The sequence below is a fragment of the Tyto alba genome, unplaced genomic scaffold (assembly GCF_018691265.1).
Source record: "Tyto alba isolate M040663 unplaced genomic scaffold, T.alba_DEE_v4.0 Super-Scaffold_1, whole genome shotgun sequence".
Taxonomy (NCBI): Eukaryota; Metazoa; Chordata; class Aves; order Strigiformes; family Tytonidae; genus Tyto; species Tyto alba.
Window position 1 is genome coordinate 36,195,158 of NW_024881261.1, and position 19,590 is coordinate 36,214,747.

Sequence of the window (19,590 nt, forward strand, 5' to 3'; positions counted from 1 at the left end):
AGGTACACACTTGTGCTGGGTGCCGGCCAATGGCAGGCAATCTGTCTATACAGCTACTTGCAGTAATACCACCAACTGCAGTCAGTGAGCCCCCCTCAGAGGCAGTGGTCAACATCACACTCTGACACCAGCCAAGTGCTCTTTATTGTTTTAGGCAAGACTGTCAGAATTATGCTTTCCTCTTATTTCTTTGAATAGATTTTCTTTCTCCAACTAAATCCTATCATCACACCTATCTCTCTTCTATTTGTTTTCGCATCTAGCTTCTTCCCCTTTTTTTTTTATTTTATTTTTCACAGCAGTGTGAAATCCACATGGAACGCAGTGAATTTTATGCCATTCTTGTGTCCTGTCACAAGGAGAGATTGTTGCCAAGAAAGTCCTGTCACCCACTCCCATGAAGGGCACCCTTAGAGGCTGGTGGATTTACAGTTCCCAGAGAAACACAGCTGTCAGATGGAGCCCACTGACTAAGGGAGGGAGGGACGTAGCAAATTCAGTAAGAGACGATTTCAAACATCTTAGTCTCAAACCTGAGAGAAAATAAATAAATAACCCGTTTATACTAATAGAAGAAAACTTATACATACTGATTTACACTAGTATTTGCACTGTCAAGTTACACAGGCATAAACAAACACATAAGCAGAATGAGTACCAGAGAAGGTTGAGAGTCAATGTCACATCACAGCACAAAACAACCCACCCTTTCTAAAAACAAGCGATTAAACAATACTAGTCATTAGTATAATCACCTGTTCTGCTCCCACAAATACCATCTCCATCTGCTACAGCAAATAAAGGATTCTGCTTCAGCCAGCCAGCTGGAAGTGACACTATCAGTATCAGGGCAAAGCAGATTGCTACCTCCTGCATGTTCCTAATATTCAACACCGTGATAACTCAAATTCTCACAATAGCTTTCCATAGATGTTACAGGACATTTTTCTCCTGCCACAGTCTCTTACCCCACTCAGATACCACTGTATTCTGTTGCACTGTGATTATTTCACTGCTGCATACCAGGAAGCTCCACTTCCACATCTCATACGCTTCTTCCTAATGTGTAATCAGAGCCACCACACACCCCCCTTCATGCCTTACACCCATCTCTTCATTCCCCCTTTCCCACTCAGGGACACCTGATCCAGTGAGGGTGTTGTCAAACGCTTTTCTACAAGGGATCTGTTCTTGGTTTGATGAAAAGGGTGTACAGCACCGATTATTTTAAGCCACTTGAATACCTAAATTCTATCTCCCAAAATTAAAGTCCTTTAGATGCAGAGCATACACATACACCTCTTAACATATGATGAGAAAGCTAAGCTTATATTTAAGACTTTGAGGGCAACAAATGAGAATATAGTATAAGAGATCACTACCCTTACAGTACACTCCCCTTTTCTTGCCAGTGGATGGTAGCTTATTCCACACCCTCAAACTTTTGCATCCCATGTTTAATTCAACAGACATTAAAGATGAACATTTGAAATATCAAATTATTTTTTCTAATTTCCTTTTAAAGAGTAACTGAAGGCTCAAAATGTAACACCAGCAAGTAGCTTGCTTTCAATTCACTGTTATGCGTGATGAAAGGCTTATCTAGGAACACACTTGAGTATGATAACAGCAAAATGCATGAAACATTGACAATGCAATAGATAGAAACAACACAGACAACTGTTGTGTTTCTGACCATATATAGTCACTAAGCAATGGCAATAAATACCAAACACTTTAGCTATGCCTGTACAACTGTTTGAAGACTGTAAGCAATCACACCTTGACGTAAATGCAAACAAAATCATTATCTTAACACTAGAATTTAATGCAAATTCCTGCAAGAACATTTCCCCACATAAAACTACATCACTGTTTTGTCTTAAAATTGATTAAATGTCAGAATCAGGACATTAATTATAGTCTGATGCTTAGTGTCAGAAGTATTCATGGTTGAACAATGCTGCTTATTCCTTTGTATAGGGGTCAGTTATTTCATTGTTAATTCACAGCACTTGACGAGTCAGAAGGCAATTTTTTGAAAAGCTGTCTATATCAAATCTGGCAGTGAGCATTTTTCAAAATAGTTATATATGGGTTTATTACACTATTTTAGAATAAAAATGTGAACATGAATACCCTTTAACAAAGCTTCACCAAACCAGATCAACAAGCAAACATGGCAGTTCGGTTAGCAGGCCAGTGGATTTCCAGGTGAGGCACATAATCCTCCATGCGCAGGCCTGCCTGGTGACTCATTTAGTAGGGCTCCAGAAGAAGGTGACTCAAGATGTGGATAGAGATAGGTCTTAAAAAGTACTTTCTCCCGAGGAAACACAAAGTAAAATGCAGAGGACCTCTGTATTAAAATGATCAGCTCCAAGACTGTAAGTCTTCAGTAAAACTTTCCAGATGTCGAAAGAAGTAGAAACTAGATTTACCCAGGGAACATGCCTGCCACCCGTTACAGCAACGCCTTCTTTCAGATGTCACTAACAGAACTCAGCTCAACTTGAAAGACCAAAATCTCATCTACTGACAGTGTTTGTCAAGACAGAACTGTAGTCAGAGAAGCCATATCCATGTTCCCATTTCTGAAGACATTAGATGATTTATTAATGCATCGGATAAGATAAATATAAGATTTGTCATATTTAATTCCTCTCCACCGTTCACTTTTATCCTACTAATTTGCCCCTTTGTTAAAGCAGCTTTAACAGAATCCATTGTATAGCCACTCCCTAGCTCAGACAAAATCAATTATATAGCATTAACAGAAAGACCTGATAAACCCCTAGGCCACAAGTGGTGAACTTATGCTGAACTTGTACTTAGTTACATGACAGGAGGCCTCGAGACCAGTGCATCCTGTGAAAAATAAGGTAACTGCCTCTGTCAGCAGTAGCTGCATTCTGTGAAAAATAAGGTAGTCACATCTGTCATCAGAAGCTGCATCCTTGAGATAAGATAAGGAATGGCCTGAATAATGATCCAACAAAGAATAAGACCACCCCAGAGCCAAATATTACTATTAGACCAAACTGTCACATGAGGGGAGAGGAACTTAAATTGAGAGGGTATCACTGCCCTGAGATTCCTTTGTTCGAGGTCCCTCTCTGGAGGCACCCAGCTCGAGCAGCTTTTCTGCTGTACCATTTGAATAAATTATAGGATCTGATGCCTGAGACTCTGCTACAGGAAACCTAGGGTAAACAAATTTCCTTAACACCTTTATTCCCCAAAACATTATTATGAACAGGATTATCATTAGCAGCTTGAAAAAAGCCTGTCACTCCTCTAAAAAGGAACCTCTATTAATGAGCTCCAAAACTAACAAGGCAGCGTCTTCACACTGGCATTCAGAAGAAATAATTATTTAATTCTCATGTTACAGCCTTCAACTCAACAAGCTCAGTGAGTGACACAAGCTAAAATGTGAGGTGAGAGAGTGTTTACTCTTTCCAGATGTTGGTGTGCAACACCGGGACTGATAGTTTGGTTCACATCTGAGTGAAATTATCTAGAGCATTGTTTCAAAATTCCACTATACAGTAAACACAAACTGTAGCCACATACAAATTCATAATTTATTTAAGAGCATATTAATAAAAATACATGCAGTCACCACAGAAAAATATGCCCACAGAAAATTAAATACTATACGCTATGACAGGCATGGCAGGTGACTGCATGCAAGCACAGTTTACAACCCCCATCCTTTCAAAGAACTTGAAGTAAATAACATGAGACATTTAACAGCAGCATAACGTGACCTGAATAACAGGCAATAAACTTACATATCATGTGGCATACCACAAATTAAAAGTAATACACTGCTTCAAAGGACTAAAAATATCTGCAAAATTAACAAACTGCTGTTTATTTTACAATTGTTCAATGCCCTAAAATTAACTTGTGCTGTTTGGCAAATTCTTGGAGGAAGACTGGCTGTGAACACTCAATTTGTCATTGCATAATAATGGGTGATAACATGGACTTAACTTTCTTTTAAAATGTATGAGGTGTACATAATCTACTTTATGTATTATTTATTTTTGTAGTTATCTCTGGTCTTGGCTGAGAACCAATAAATAAATTGAAAATGTGAACTATTTTTATATTATCTGTGTATAAAAATCAATATAAAACTATATATTTTATTCTTGTCTTATGTTATCGGCCTGGAATGGATGGGCTAACATTTTAAGAGTACTCCAGAATGAATGATTTTTCTAAAAGCCTCGGCTGATCAGCATGACAGATAACAATGATATTTGCTGGTCATAACGCTTTTAATCACAAAGGACCTTAAGGCATCTCAGACACCATATGCATATATCAAACCCTAAAACGCAGCCATGTCTGGATCCAGAAGAAGTCAACAGCTAGTAATCACTCCTCTGAACAACAGCGGAGACACAGAAACTGCCCCAGCTGCACATGGAGGAACACAAAATAAAAAAAAACAACCAGCCAAACAAAAAATCCTGATTAAGTTGCAACTTTAGTAGGAGCAGGGTGATATAAAGACCTGGTGTAAACGGCTAAGACGCAGTCGTTCAGGCACAAGTTGCCATGTGGCATAAGAACATACACCATACTGTTCAACAGTGAAAATGCAGCTGAAGCCCACTTTGCCCCTTGATAAAACCAAGCCTGGTTGCTAGCTCGTTCGATAGCATGGCCTGACAGCAACTTTATGGTATAGACCACTGTTCTTTGCTTGTCTACTCTCTCTTATTCGGGAAGGCTTTCATCAGCCTCTCTTAATCTGATTCCAAGCAACCGTTGGGAACAATTTGTTTACAAAATTCATGGAGCACTGATGAAAGGACATAATTCTCAAATGACCAGGCACCAAAGGCATTACTTTTCTGTCCCCCTTTTTGTCTGAAACCTTCTCCTGAATCAATTCTCAAGGTTGATTTCTGCAGAAACACATTTTAGATGGCAGGCTGTCGTGGTCTGAGCCTGGTCGGCAGCCAACCACCACGCAGCCACTCACTCTCCCTTCTCTTCCGGCAGTAAGAAGGGACAGAGAGCCAGGCTTGGGGTTCGAGATAGGACTGGGATGGGGAAAAAAAAAAAAAAAAAAAAAAAAAAAAAATCACTCAACCCAGGACACTCATCTGGATTATTACTATTTGAGCCTGGCCTTCATAGTTAACCAATAGGCCCTTGATTATCTATGGGGTGAGTAAAAAAATAAACAAAGCAACAAAGAGACTTAAAGAAAGTATCTATTACAGCTGTCTCAGCAGATCATAAAACCTAGTCCTATTCTGGGAGTCTGGTTTGAACTGAGGAGGTAGGTCATGAGGAAATGAAATATTGTAAAACTCAAAGCTGAGCTGCTCTATCAAGAGGGGATGACTCACAGTAGAGTAAAAACCCATCTTCCTCCTACTGAAGTCTCAAAACATACCTCCAAATGGGACTATTGCGCCTTCTCAAATTAAGTCCTTATTACTGCACAGAAGGGGGAAGGTTTAGTTAAAAATTTTAAAACAGAAAAGGCCTTAATCCCGGATGCAGGTAAACAGTTCTTTCCAAGAAGAGCATTAAAGCATGCATTAGCTTAAACTTGTGCTTAGCAGCGACTAAAATTAAGGAGAAGCATCCTGTCTTCATTGGAAAAAACAAACAAAACCAATGAAACTTCCACTGATATAGGTGTTTTTCCACAATGGGGACCAGCTTGCACACTTCACCTCCTTATACGTGGTATCTGAGAATATACAATTAGACAATTCAAAGTTCAGACACTGCACATCAAAATATATTTCTCATGGATATCTTAGCTTCATTTTGATACTAGTGTTACATGGTTAAACTTATTCTTTGTGGTGCCTAAATTATTTGTCATATACTTACTCTCTTTCTGCACATCAGCAAGTGCTGCATGAAGTTCCTCTTTAAACACAACTGCTTCCTTGGCAATTTTTTCCCCCTTGTCCAACAGATTCCAAGTGGCTTCTTCCACAGAAGCTAGCAAGACACGAGCTCTTTTGGAACGGCCCTTTTTCTTACTAGAAGGATTTTGTGGACAGTTCACTAGTGTTGTAACCTACATTTAAAAGAAGCAGAAAGGATAATAGTGGTGTAAGTTCTATAATAAGTGAATTTATATTGTTCTCAACTTAAAAAAACAAAACAAAACAAAAACCAAAAACCAAAAAGACCTAATTAATATAGTTGAGAGTAAGCAATGAGATTCTCCCTGCTTTAGAGAGAGACAGGCAAGCTCAGCATACATACAGAGAATGGGAAAGACTATTGAATCAAATTTGACAAAAATAATTCTACTTCCTAAGTCTCATGTTCATATTCTTCTTTCTGCGTGATCAAACCAAAGTCAATAGAAATATCACCATCATATTAACTGTGATGCAAACTCTTGTTTTAAAATTTCCTCATGATAAAAAAAGAAAAAAAAAAATAACTAATGCTATCTAAAGAGGCTTCAGCCAAGGCAGGAATTATAATCAGTACTGATCTTCCCATAGCTCCAACTTAAATATCCCAAGTTCTCAGACGCAAACACCCAAAATAAGTATAGACACATTTCAAAGTGTTTTACCTTCTTACAAAGGAGGATCACAGTGGTCAGAACTCAGCACCTCAGAATTCTGTGAGGGGCTTTCAACATTGAAATTGTACATCATTATACCCAGAATGTAGGTTTACTGCAACTTTGTCCAAATTACTTTTTTTAACAATGCACTTCACATCCATAAAGAACTTATTTTTATATAGCATCCCACTCCACATTCCTCAACATCTGAGCACAGCCTCCACACTCCAACAGAATGTTTTTAACAGACTATTCTCTAAGGCATTGCTTGAGCTGTCACAGTAAGGAAAGACTCCTAAAAGATTTTAAAACTGCTATATAGTTACTTTAAAACATACTTTATTTTCATTAATTTCACTGGTGTTTTTTAATCCTCCTCCTGTTCTGTTCTCTGTGCCACAACATAGCATAATATTAAGTACAGATCTAATCTTGGAGCTCAGTGAACACATTTTGTACGTCTATAATTGCTTCACTTTATTACATGGCATTACAATCAACATCATCTAAGCAAAGCAAAAGCTGTGTATGAATTTCTCATTTCTCTGTGTGATGAGAGAGAAGTGTGTGAGCTGTGTCCCAGCTCACCTGCGGGTCCTGCCCCTGAACTCACCCACCTCAACGCTTTACACAAATCGGTACTTTTAAAAGAAATAACTGACAAACATCCTCCTGGAAGCATTTCTAGAAATGCATCTTTGAAAGACAAAAGCCCTGACCCCTATGTCATTCAGGTGGAATTTGGGGGGAAAAAAGCACCAGCCACTTGACATTGACTGCTTTGGCATGTCACAAGGGAGACCACAAGATAAATAACTCTGGCTCAGATTGTTAAAGAGGGCTTGGGTATTTTTTTGACTGCAGCTCAAAGTAAATTAAATTAAATTATTTATTGCACATAAATCAGCCAGCTGGTAGAGAATGCACTGGGAATAAGCATCTTAATATCTTTTATTTTTACAAACCCTCTAACATTCGTTCTAGAGCATTCAATGCAGTTTAAATGATCATGGTTCTGACAGTGAATTAAAGCGATTATAGGCTGATACTTCCAACAAGAAAGGCATAAAACACTGAAAAAAATAGAAGCTGCCTCAAAACCCTATCAAGTAAAAGACATTTTTAAAAGTGTCTTAACTATTTAATCACCATTACCAGAAAATAATATATTCTATTACTCTGATTTTTACTGTAGTCTCCTTTTAATGTAAAATACCATTCTATGTACTCTTCATTCGTATGTTGAGGAGGAGGAGGAAAGGGAACAAAACAAATGGAAAAAATAGAAAAAAAAAAAATCATTCCTGCAGGTGAAAACTCTTGACTGTAAGGCCCTTCATGTCCAGTATCACTGCCAGGAAATATCAGAGGCAGCTTCTGATCTCAAGTACAAACCAAAATTTGATAAGTAGTTCTTGGCTCATGGAGATTAAGGAATACAGAAGAACTCTGAATTCTCTAACACAGAATCCCAGTGAGGAATGCAAAAAACTTTATGCAGATCCTACACAGAAAGAATTGAACTACAGAGTAGCTAATACTGTGTGCCCTTTTGATCCACTGTCAACACAGCTTGTACTGTAGTAGCAGAATACACAGTCAAAATTATATTATTATAAGAAAAAAAAAAAAAAAACAAAACCCAAACACAAAACAATCAACCAATCCCCATTAATGCTGCTCATGCCCACTGCACCTCCCCAGTATTAACACCTTCTTATTGCCATGTACAGCAGGTCTCCCAGAATTCCATGAAAAATCACTGTCAAGGGTTTATTTCGTATCTCTGGTGGGAGCAACAGAATTGTGCTAGAGGCACAAGGGGTTTTTAAGTGAGATTTTCAAGCCCATATGCCATCACAGTTGCGAAGCTGAATCATGTTGTTGTTGCCTGTTATTACCATTATTTATTAGGCTGAAGGGGTGGGATTTTTTTGTCATGGTTATCTGAATTCCTAAGGAACTGCGCAGCAGTTCTTCCAATGTTATGTTCAGTTCCTGCCAGCCCTCACAGACAATCTTGACAATATTGAAGTAGTTAAGGAAACAGTGTCTTGGTACCTTGAGTACCAAAAGATTTGGTTCACCTTTGATATTACATCTAAAAGTATTTTAAAGCATCAATAATAAAACATCCTTTTTTGTTTACAATTTAGTTCAATGTGACTGCAATCCCTAGACATTTGAAAAAAACAAGACACCAACGCAGTGATCTAACATCAGCAGAACCCCCTGCTCACTGTTGCAAACCCAAAGTATTGTCCCTACAAATAAATACTGGTTAAATCACTTTCAGTGTGCGTAAAGTAAACTCACCACACAGAACTAAACCAAACAGTGCATGTTTTCTGTGTGAGCAAGCTTCTGTCGGTGTGGATGACAGGTGAGAATAGACGCCTTTCAACTTGCCGATTTTACTTCGGTGAAGGAAGGGACTCTAAAATGCATGGATGTTTCTACATACTCTGTAAAACTTACCTCTATCTCTTGCAGACATAAACTTTCCTTAGCTCATACATATGTATAAAACATGAAGAGATGGAAGCAAAAGGTTTCGCAAGGAAAAGCTCTTACAAATATTTGCTTATGTATACATACACACACATAACCCATATATATTAGGCACATGCGTGTGTGTGTATACATAAATATATAGAAAGACCTTTAGAAACAATATCCAAATAGGTGTCAAATTTACAGCTTCTAAGACTTGTAGTGACTGCAAAGGCAGTTATGAAGTGTTTCCTGCATGAATTAATGAAGCTATATGAATCTCATCGAGTCGTATCTTTCAAAACTTTTACTTGTACGTAAATTCAAAAGGAAAAAATTCTTATAATAGTTTGCTGCAGAAGCAAATTTATACCTAGCCATAACGGTAATCATTAAATAGTATAGCAAAGAGATTAAACAGACTTCAGTCACTGGGGATGAGATAAAACAAAAGGACATTTCCCATGACATTGTTATGTTTTGTGAGTAAATCTAGCACAAGCATGACAAATATTAGACATCAGATATGAATGAAAATACTTTACGATCTACTGATTGCCTCACACTAATTGCACCATGACAGAGTACATTTCTGATAAAAGCCCACAATTAAGGAAATATTTTTTTGTCTGAGCATGTACTCAATTCACATCAAGGCAGCTGTCAGCTGGATGATGTCAATTTTGACAACTATAATTTTTAATGTGCCAGATGCATTTATAGAGAACCTTAGTTTTGAAAGGAAGGCTTTTAGATAATGTCCTCAAAACACCTGGAGTAAAATAAAATAATAACACAAAATAAAACGCCACAGAGAGGGAACCCCTTCTGGTGAGGGGGCAGTTGGACAGGATTAAAGACAATCTTTTGCAATACATAGAAAACAGAGTGCAGCTAGCAGTCCATCTCAACAAGAGTACAGTTTCTAAGGTTTGGCACAGAATTACACTAAGTCAGTTACGCCACTTCCAACACAGTTTCTATCTCTGCAGTGCCCTGCACAGCACTATTTGAACTTACCATCCTGGATCAGGCCACTGTTTAGGATGGCAAGAGGGAAATGCAGTGAGACTGCTGCTCCTGCAATCCCCCAGACATTGTAATTTAGGGGCATTGTTTTATTCCAAGGATGGAGAACTTGTCAAGTTGGAAAGGTTTTTATATAAAACGTTGCATTTTACTGTTTTCACAGTTTCAGAGACCACCGCTGCCGATTGCAGACGGCAAGGAAGAGACAGAATCTAGCAAAGCCATTTGCAAAGTTACTTCCACACAGGCTGGTTTTGCCTTCATTTTCTCCCATATTGATGCTGTTAACCTAATGATTGCTCTAACACTTAGCATAACTGGCTAGGACAGACTTTCAAGAAGCTCAGACACATCCACTGCCTCTTTCCTACCAGAGCATTACAAGACTATTAAATAAATAAATTAGAACATAAAACTCAAAATAAAGTTAAACTGTGTTCAAACTAGCAGCTGTTAAGTGAATCAGGTCAGAGCACAATACTATTCATTTTTATCTGTGACTGGTCTGATTCTCTTTCTAATCATAGATCAGTTTTTGTTTATTGCCTTTCCAGTATCTCAATCGCACTCCATCGACTATTAGGTTTAATCCCTGCGTTTGCATTTTCAACATTTTTTCTGTCTCCTTCCCACGCAAAATGTAAGCTTCCCTTCCACAGTTCTGTTATGAAATAAACAAAGCATTAAGGCTGAGAGGGGGAAAGGCAGCCAAAATCATATTCACTTTGAGCAAAAGCATTTCAATTTTTAACAGACTCAAGCTTTTTAAAGATGATTGAGAATAGCTTTTTTTTAAAAAAAAAAAAAAAAAGAAAAAAAGAAAAAAAGATGGTTCCTTTGCTTTGTTCTGGAACTGTATTTCTTGGTTTTGTCGGATTTCTTTGATCCTGCAAAACTCAGGCCAAAATTTACATTTCTTCTTCTGCTCTAAAAATACCCACAGTGTTGCAGCTGCCTGAGCACAGTCTGACCTACTGGTATACAAGAGAAGGTTTTAAAATGCAGCCTATCAAGACATCTATTCCCGCTACTCTGAAACTTATTTTATAATCCATCCACATGTGATGCTCCAGCTTGATGACTTCCCACAAACCACTGAACTGTTAACTGAGGTTTTATACACCGTCAATCACACCCAGGCAAAAATAAATAAATAAAGGCAGACAAAATGAGTGAGAGGCAGCTCGGTTAATAACAGCTGGAAATAAAGCAATGATAAAAATAGAAGGTCACTTTCTGAAGAAAAGAATCTTCCAGAAGGGAAAACGTGTAAGGGAGGAAAAGAAGATCCAGTCAAAAATAAGAGAAGAAATTTCAAAGAAGATCTTCAAAAATTAATAAAAGTAACTGGATGATTCAGAAAGGGGCAAAAATTTCAAATGGGGAAGATACAACCTTATCTGTAAAAGAAAAACTCATTTCAATGAATTAAATGATTTTTAAAACCAGTATTTCCTGTAACTGTTATAAAGCATGATCAGCTTTTCCTAGCTTTTAGAGCACACACATACAAGCACTTCAGGAATAAATAAAGGACTTCTCCAACATGAAAGTCTAAATAAACATAAGAACCATCACACCAAACATACTCATCATTTTATTGTCTTCATCTTTCCTCTCCGTATTCTTCTACCCTCCAATCATAATGTGCTGCCTCTTTAATTATAATCTGACTGTTCCCCTGTATCTTCTGGTCACCACCCTTTGGCAAGCCCAGGGCGCAGCATACAAAGGACTGGCTCCCAGGACAAAGAAGGAAAGAAGTCATCAGAGCAATGTGTGTGAAAATAAGTGCATTCCTGGAGTAACAAAATTTACCACGTACCTAAGTGCCCGAGTGCAGCCAAATGAAGCCCGTGAGTTGTACAAGAAAAATTATTTTTCCCTTTAATACCTGTCCGAGTACGATCATAACTGTTTCATTCTTAATTAAATGTAATTTCATTTATCTCTCTGTTAAAAATAGAAGAGTTGCCAATTGAAAAAATAGAAATAATAGAAAATTTGGTAGATACGCCCTTACCTTTTCTTAATAAGCTGTACATCCCCAGTTCTTACAGGTATATGAACAGAATAACAGCCAGAGTACAGTACTCAGTCTGGCTTTGCTCCATTTACCAACCATCATTCTCCCAGTATCGGTTTTGTTTGTTGAATGTTAACATAACCTATTCAACAAGAAGTTATTGTCTTGTAAGAGGCACTACTCAAAGAGTTGGTAAGATCTTAATCAACCAACCACTGAAGCTACTTCATAGCCATTACACCTCACCATCTTCACTACCTGAAAAACAAGGTATTTTTGTAGGTTTGTAAGTGAAATAAAATTCTGAATGAAGTCACGCTGTTCTGTACCAGCACAAACCGCTGCCAGAGCAGTGACTGCCATGTAAACACGCCCTCAGGCACCAAGAAAAGAACACTAAATATGCAGTGTACAGCTGTGACCAGTAGTTCAATCTACATTGTCTTGGCAAGGCTGAAGGGCTGTGATAAACTGGCTACGTGTATGTGCTTGTGCTGTTTGTAACTGACTAATTAAATGCTGGTACCCCAACATTTTTGTTCTAAGTACAATGAAGAGAAAATTCAAAATAGCTTGAGTTTAAAAACAGAAGATGTCACTTCTGTTCTTTACCCTATAATATACTGCCACAGAGGTTTTTTAACACTTTCTTAGTTACACACATTATTTGCAATGTAGGTCCTTCTCATTGTATTAAAAAAAAAAATGTTTCTAATCCATTACAAATGTAGAGATTATGAGAGAACCTTTAACACACTAAGCACAGCATCTTTGACCAGTGAATATGCGACATAGAACTGGACTACGAAGCAAAACTGCGCCTCCTAAAAATAAAATTGTATCAACAAACCTGAAAGATGTTTGTAAATAACTTATTTCAAGTTTTCTTTAGTTGGAAGAAAAAGTACTGAAGTAGGTTTATACAATATGCACCAATTTCACTGTTCTTAGGGCAACAGAATGCAATTCTTTTCAAAATTCAAATAAATACAGTCACCTACAGTTTTCAAGGCTCTTCTTTTCTGCTCTGTCCACTACTTACCATGTGAAACTTTTCATGTGTTGGAAACCCATTTGCAGTGTATTCCACATTTAAACATCCACTAGATAATACTGTACAAGGGACTAGCTAGAACATGCAACATTTGCTGTGATATACTGTGTAGCATTTGCAAAAATGGAAGTGACTAAATGAATTACCAAATCTGAAGGGTGACAGATCCCCCTGGCCAGTTTCTGAGCCAGAGTAAACTACAAGTACAGAAGAGCTGTGGGTATGGCTGTCGTAACTCTGTCCTCAGCCAGAGTTCTTCAGCCTTATTCCCTTCCCTCTATAGTTGTCCTATTTATTGTGTTTAATACTAAAATACCTGAATTATCAATGGTTCCAATAATTTCTCCACTGTAAACGTCTGGATCTGCAGATCCCGAGGATCAATTTTCAGTTTAATATTTGGTACTTTTGTTGACATTTCACCTAGGTGCAAAAGAAAAAAAATGCAATAAGCAATTATTAGCCACGACCACAAGTCTCATTGCCCTCTGTCAGAGCCCAAAGACTGCCTATGGGAGTATATACTTGTTTCCATAACAGGGCTAAGATTCCAAGAGATAAAATTAATTTTTCTGATTCCTCATTTCTAAATTCTGGAAAAATATGCAAATACTTGCATAAACTGTAAAACAATAGATTTAAAATACATCGAATTCCTTGTCTTCCCTACCAGATTTCTAAATTGACCATATATTAAAAATACACAAGGATAATTGCATTAAAAGACCTCTGAATATAAGTTCTCTAGTGGTCAATAAAAAGATGCTTTAGAGAAAAAAATATATATTACACTATTGAATTTATCACAAACCAAAAACGTTAATGCTATGTGCACAATACCTGTATCTTATTTCATGTGCCAAATTACAGTGGTCATAAGAAACACTTTAAGAACAAAAATATATACAGCAGCTCTTAAAGGTCTTGGCAATTAATAGCAAGAGAAAGTAAAACATTTAGTGATTTTACACCCTGTAATAACAAATATTTTCTAAGTGTCAAGACTGATTAAATCAAGAAAGCCAATTACTGAAGTCAGTAAGATGGAAATAAAGCTAAGTAAGGTCTTTAGAGCGAATAAATCATTCATTAGGAGCTTGACCCAAAGTCCACTGATGTTAATTTAAGGGTTTTCACTGAGTTCACTGGGCCATAGTTCAGGCCTTTAGCCGCAGTGAAATGTGTGTGCGCCAGCGAAGAATTATAACTGTGCTTTAGTGGGAGTGCAACTGATTATTGTCCCAAAATAAAAGACATTTTGAATTTTCCATTAACTTAACTTCCCATAAAACATAGCTCAAAGCCCTTTTAGCCAATAAAGACTTCAAACACACAAATAATGGATATCTGTCCTTTTTAAGCAGAACTTACTACAACCATTGCTGCTATATAATAAAGTAATATGGTACTGCAGTTGTGCAGGCTAAGGATATATATTGTCACCTTCTGGTGAACCTAGAATTGATTTAATACGGCACAGTAGGTTTAGGGTTTCTATAGTAAGCTGTGTAGCAATGGCCCTGAATTGTTTATCGGAGAATAGTTATCCACATTTCACTTGCCAGCAAAGATAATACACATAATTAAAGAATTAAGGTTGAAGGTAATTTAGGGGTTTGCCTTTCTTAGTAAAGGTTATACAACTGCCAAGTTTGTTCTTTTATTACAAGCTATATCGGTCGCAGCCCTAAGTTCACAGAGATTCAGCTGCATGCAGGTGATAACATGTGCAAAGAAATGATTTTTCAGTCTTAATTCCAAGTCAAAAGATAAAGATAACAAAAACTTGAGATCAGACTGACTATAATTACACTCTTCCTTTCGTGGAAATTAGTAATAGAAGGAGAACTCTAAAAATGTCAGTGCAAATTATTGGGCCATATTTTACACATTTAACTTTTAGCTACTTGTAACAAACACCAAGGAAATAAAAGTTGGGACTCCTGAAATTGCCAGTGTCAGTGGTTCTCTTTCTAGCCAATGGATCAGTAGTTAGGATACTTGCCAAGTTTTGAAATACTCCAGTTTAACTTATCCCTCTGTTTGAAGGGAACTGAGCCCCTCACCACTCACTGCTTCAGAAACAAGCAGTGGCTCCTAGTCAGGAAAAGGAGTGCAGCCCTTCTGCTACCCCAAGTTGTTACGTATTCTCCCTCGCGTGATGAAGCTGTAGCTGTGCCAGTGTACAGACCACCTCTCTTAGTCACAAAACCTCACTGCAGCTGATAGAAAGTGCTTTGAGACAAATGACTCAGTATCTTCTGTCGTTTCTGTTCTACTCAGTGTAAAACACCAGTTTATCCACTGAGCTCAAAACAAACCAGGCTGAAAACACAGCATAGCTGGAGAGGCTGGTGGTTAGAGCATGCTCCAAGAAGGCAAAACATTCTGTTTCCAAACTTTGTTTTCACTAATGTTTCCAGAATTTCAGACCAAGGAGAACCACAGAGACAGAAGACATCAAAAGTCAACAAACTCAAAATATCTACAAGCACATTCAGCATAATAAACGTCCTACTGATCAGCAGTCCATCTAGTCCAGTATGTTTGTTATGGTCAGGCTATCAATTCTTGATAATACACTGTATATGCAACAAAACAAGAAATAGGGCAGGTTTTTTTCTACCTACTGTTCAGTGGAAGAATCGCTAAGAGACAAATTCACAGCCACCCAGAGGGCTTCGAACAACTACAATTTAGGTCATCGTGAAAGTGCAACACCTCCTGGTTACTTTATGCTGTGCACATAACACCCTTGGTGAGCTGCGCTCTGAAACAAGAGCTTATCCTTACAGCTCAGGCCAAAGACATGCCCACTCTGTACTCACACAAGCAGGTTGGTGTTTTGTTTTTGGTTTTTTTTTTTTTTTTTACTTTTTACATGTAGTGATTCTTACTGTTAATTTCCACTGTTTCTTTACATATGGAAACTAAAACCAAAAGTTAAACCAATTTCTTAACCATATAATTCTTTGGAAATACACTAAATATACAATGATGTAAGTAAAGTCTGTAAACTTCAAGAGTGAGAGATCTAGTACAAATGCCATCTCAAAGGGCCAACACCTATTAACTACATCATTTTATTAAACAATGATTATTCAGAAAGGTTCTGTGTCTGCAAAGTAGATTAAAATTCAAGCTTTCTTCTAGCTACGGCTGCACAGTTATTTCCAGCAACATTTGCCATCCTATCAGTAACCAGGAAGTCAGGTTCCCACCAACATTCAGATCTCCACACCACCTCTTGAATTAAAGGCAGCAAATATTAACAGGAGAACCTTTTTAACCCATTAAAGTAAGCTTTCCTACAGTACCGATAACTTGCTCTGAAAGCCACAAATATCTGTCATTCACATCCCTGCTCTTCTGAGCTTCAATTCCAAACTGCACTGCTATTTAATAGCTTCTTAAACTGCCTCTCCTGCAAGGAAACAGTGCTGCACACCCACCCTTTTGGCTGACCCTGCAGCGTTGGGATGTAGCGTGTCGTGCCTGTGCCGGCCCGTTGCCGCAGCCCCTGAGCATACAGCAGAGATGCACCCACACTGCTGAGGAGCTGTTTCTGCTGCATGTCCCCCCGAATCAAAAAGCCTTTGAATTCAACAAGATACTCTCCTCCAGCTTCACTGGGATTGCATCAGACCACACCATTTCAGACTCTTGAAAAAACAGAAATTTTTTTTTTTTTTTTACCCTCTACAATTCACTGGTTCTCTAAATCTTTGGGCAACACTTCAATGAATCTGCCTTTTATTCACATTAAAGAAACCATAAAAATCGTTATGATATTGCTGGTTCACAACCCTTATTTTTGACATTTTCACAAGCCTTCCAGTATATGGGTACTTCTTGAAATCCATCACAACAGTTGCAAATAGATGGTATAGATTGTGTTGTGAATTTTTTTCTGGTCAAGACATATATCAGTTGCAAGGGGACAGGTAAGAACTAGATGGAGATAGCACTTCACGCTTCTACTCAGATTTGAAGAAATCATTAGATGATTTTCAGGTTATTTTTTCTACAGATACACTCATTCTCTAACTTCACAGTGCCTTCCCCTCAGTTCCTCAATAGAAGGATGTTCTCAACTGCTTTACTCAAAAATCAGAAATAAAACCTCTGCTGCTTGCAGCAAGAGCTGCTCCTCATTCCCACAGCACAACTGTCTATACTACAGGTCATCTACAATGATCAGATCTTTTCTAAAATTTGGCAGATAAAAATGTAGTTATAATTATAGTCACTTCCTCTTACTACAGATCATTCTGCTCCAGAATCCTACCACTGAGCAGTCTCAAACATGGGAAGTTCTACAAATCAAATCCTGTTCTTGCAGATCAGAAAAATGTGAATCCATGTGCTGTGACTTTCCCTTTTCTGGGTTTTTTGGGTTGTTTAGAGTTTTCAGGGGGTTTAGGGTGTTTTTTTTTTGTTTGTTTGGGGGTTTTTTGTTTTTGTTTTTGTTTTTTGTTTTTTTTAAACCTTAGCATACTGTTTAACATAAGCATTTTTATTATTTTCTTGAGCCCTGGCTCAGCTGGCTTTTGAACTCAACAACAGCTTTTAAGCCTCGGGTCAGGCCCATAACTTATCATTAACTGAAAGTCAATTGCAAAAACTACTGTTTCAGAAAATTTCAATTATATTCTAAGCTATAAATAACCTACTTAAGGGCCTGCTTGATGATTCTAGTCTTTTAATTTTTTTTCTTTTTTAAAGTAAAAATCTAATGCTTCCTGAAACTTCCTTAAAGCAGCCAAAATATGAAAACAAGGTTGCAAGACAGCGCAGTGAAAACTATGATATCTTAAATGATTTTAATACCCTGACTACATATTATTACTTTACCAAAAGTAAGGAGCCTGCTCTCCTTACTGTTATTTACCATATTAGCTAATCAGTATCTAAATAGGAATTGGGGGGGGGGGGGGGGGGAAGCAGTGTTTCTTTTTGTTTTGGTTTTGGTTTTTGTTTTTGTTTTTGTTTTTTTTTAAGTCAAGACAAGGGTAATAGGTCATAGAAAGTAAAATATGCAGCCAGTAAAGTTAATTCTGGGGGTTTCTCCGATATTTCTCCTTGAAAAGTGAAGTTCTGTCCTTCCAGATCATCCTCATTAAAATGACAAATCTTGGTGCTTGCCTCAGGGAAAAAAATGAGAATCACAGTCCATTTTCTATGTTTTTAAAATGCGTATGTTTACTCCAGTATAATATGCCTTCTAATTGCAGTAGGGATCTTGACTGCAAGATCTTTTGGTAAAAGGCTCTCATAACCTCACACTCAGTTATATTAACCTTTACAGTAGGCAATTTCAGCACCGTAGACCAGCAGCTCTTACAACACTTAAGATGTTAAGCATGTGTCACAAGATACAGTTGTGTCTCAGAACAGCCAGAAAAGCAACCACCTGCACACTCCTACCAAGTGCTACAAACACTTTAAGATCATGAGAATTTTGTCTTTTCACAAGACGTGTCCAAACTGAAAGTGCTGAGTCTTTTGGTGTAATAAAAAAAGACCCTGGAAAACCAATCAAAGCCTGTGTCCATCTGCAATACAATGTGAACGCAGCACCTGCAGCTTTTAAACAATCTATAAGTATACTGTATACAGACATAGATAAACTAATTAGTGTCAGAAATCAGAGCCAAAAATATTCTGCATAAATTAGAAAACATTAACTTTAGAATCCATTTCCTGCTAGATCATTAGAAAGCCAATAGCACATCACTCACCTATCCTAGAATATATATGGTCCATATTCAGCACTAAAGCAACTGTCTATGTAGTTCCCTTGTGTTAGGAACTTCAGTGCAACTGCTATGGCTCACTATTTGGCGTCTGAGGCATCTGCAAGGGACTGCCTGACAAGCTCTCCAGTGTATTTCGGGATGACTGACGGGACACAGCGGCTGCTGGAGGGGTGGCAGGGGGATGGGCACCCTTAAAGCTGTATACTGGAGCACAAATACGTCAGAAAAAAATTGGAAGTCGAAAAGCTTTTGAACAATTAGGTGACATGACACAGGTCATCACTGATACTTCTGGTGCTTATTCTTGTAATTTGCAGCACAGCTACTGTTTCCCCATACATTCTGATAGCGTGCCAACTTCTGGCTCGAGGCAATGACTCAGTCTCAGACTTTTGAGCTGGACAGCAAAGGGATTCATAAGGCTCTTACCCAGTAACTTGGCACCAAATTTGTTTTCTTTGGTGTTTTGTTTTGTTTTTTTTTTTTTCTATTGTATGTTACTCAACACTGACATATATTATCCTATCACTTCCATAAAATGCACAGGCCTATTGCCTTCTAAAAAAACCAAGGCTGGCAAGAAAAAAAGAATATTAAAACAAAGTAGTCTGGAGTAGCATTTTTAAACAAGATACACATGGACAGGACACCTGAG

The 19,590-nt window shown here is 37.8% G+C and overlaps 1 protein-coding gene across 1 annotated transcript in view; it reads right to left on the reverse strand.

Annotated features, from left to right (window-relative positions):
* CTNNA3 (catenin alpha 3) overlaps positions 1-19,015 on the reverse strand; it is a 519,632-nt gene extending 500,617 nt beyond the window's left edge. Inside the window, exons 1-3 of the mRNA XM_032994547.2 lie at positions 18,918-19,015; positions 13,493-13,599; positions 5,875-6,067 (exon numbers count right to left, since the gene is read on the reverse strand). Coding sequence (XP_032850438.1) covers positions 5,875-6,067; positions 13,493-13,599; positions 18,918-18,942 — 325 coding nt within the window. The 5' untranslated portion in view covers positions 18,943-19,015. The remainder of the gene's footprint in view (positions 1-5,874; positions 6,068-13,492; positions 13,600-18,917) is intronic.
* Between the last annotated feature and the right edge of the window lie 575 nt (positions 19,016-19,590).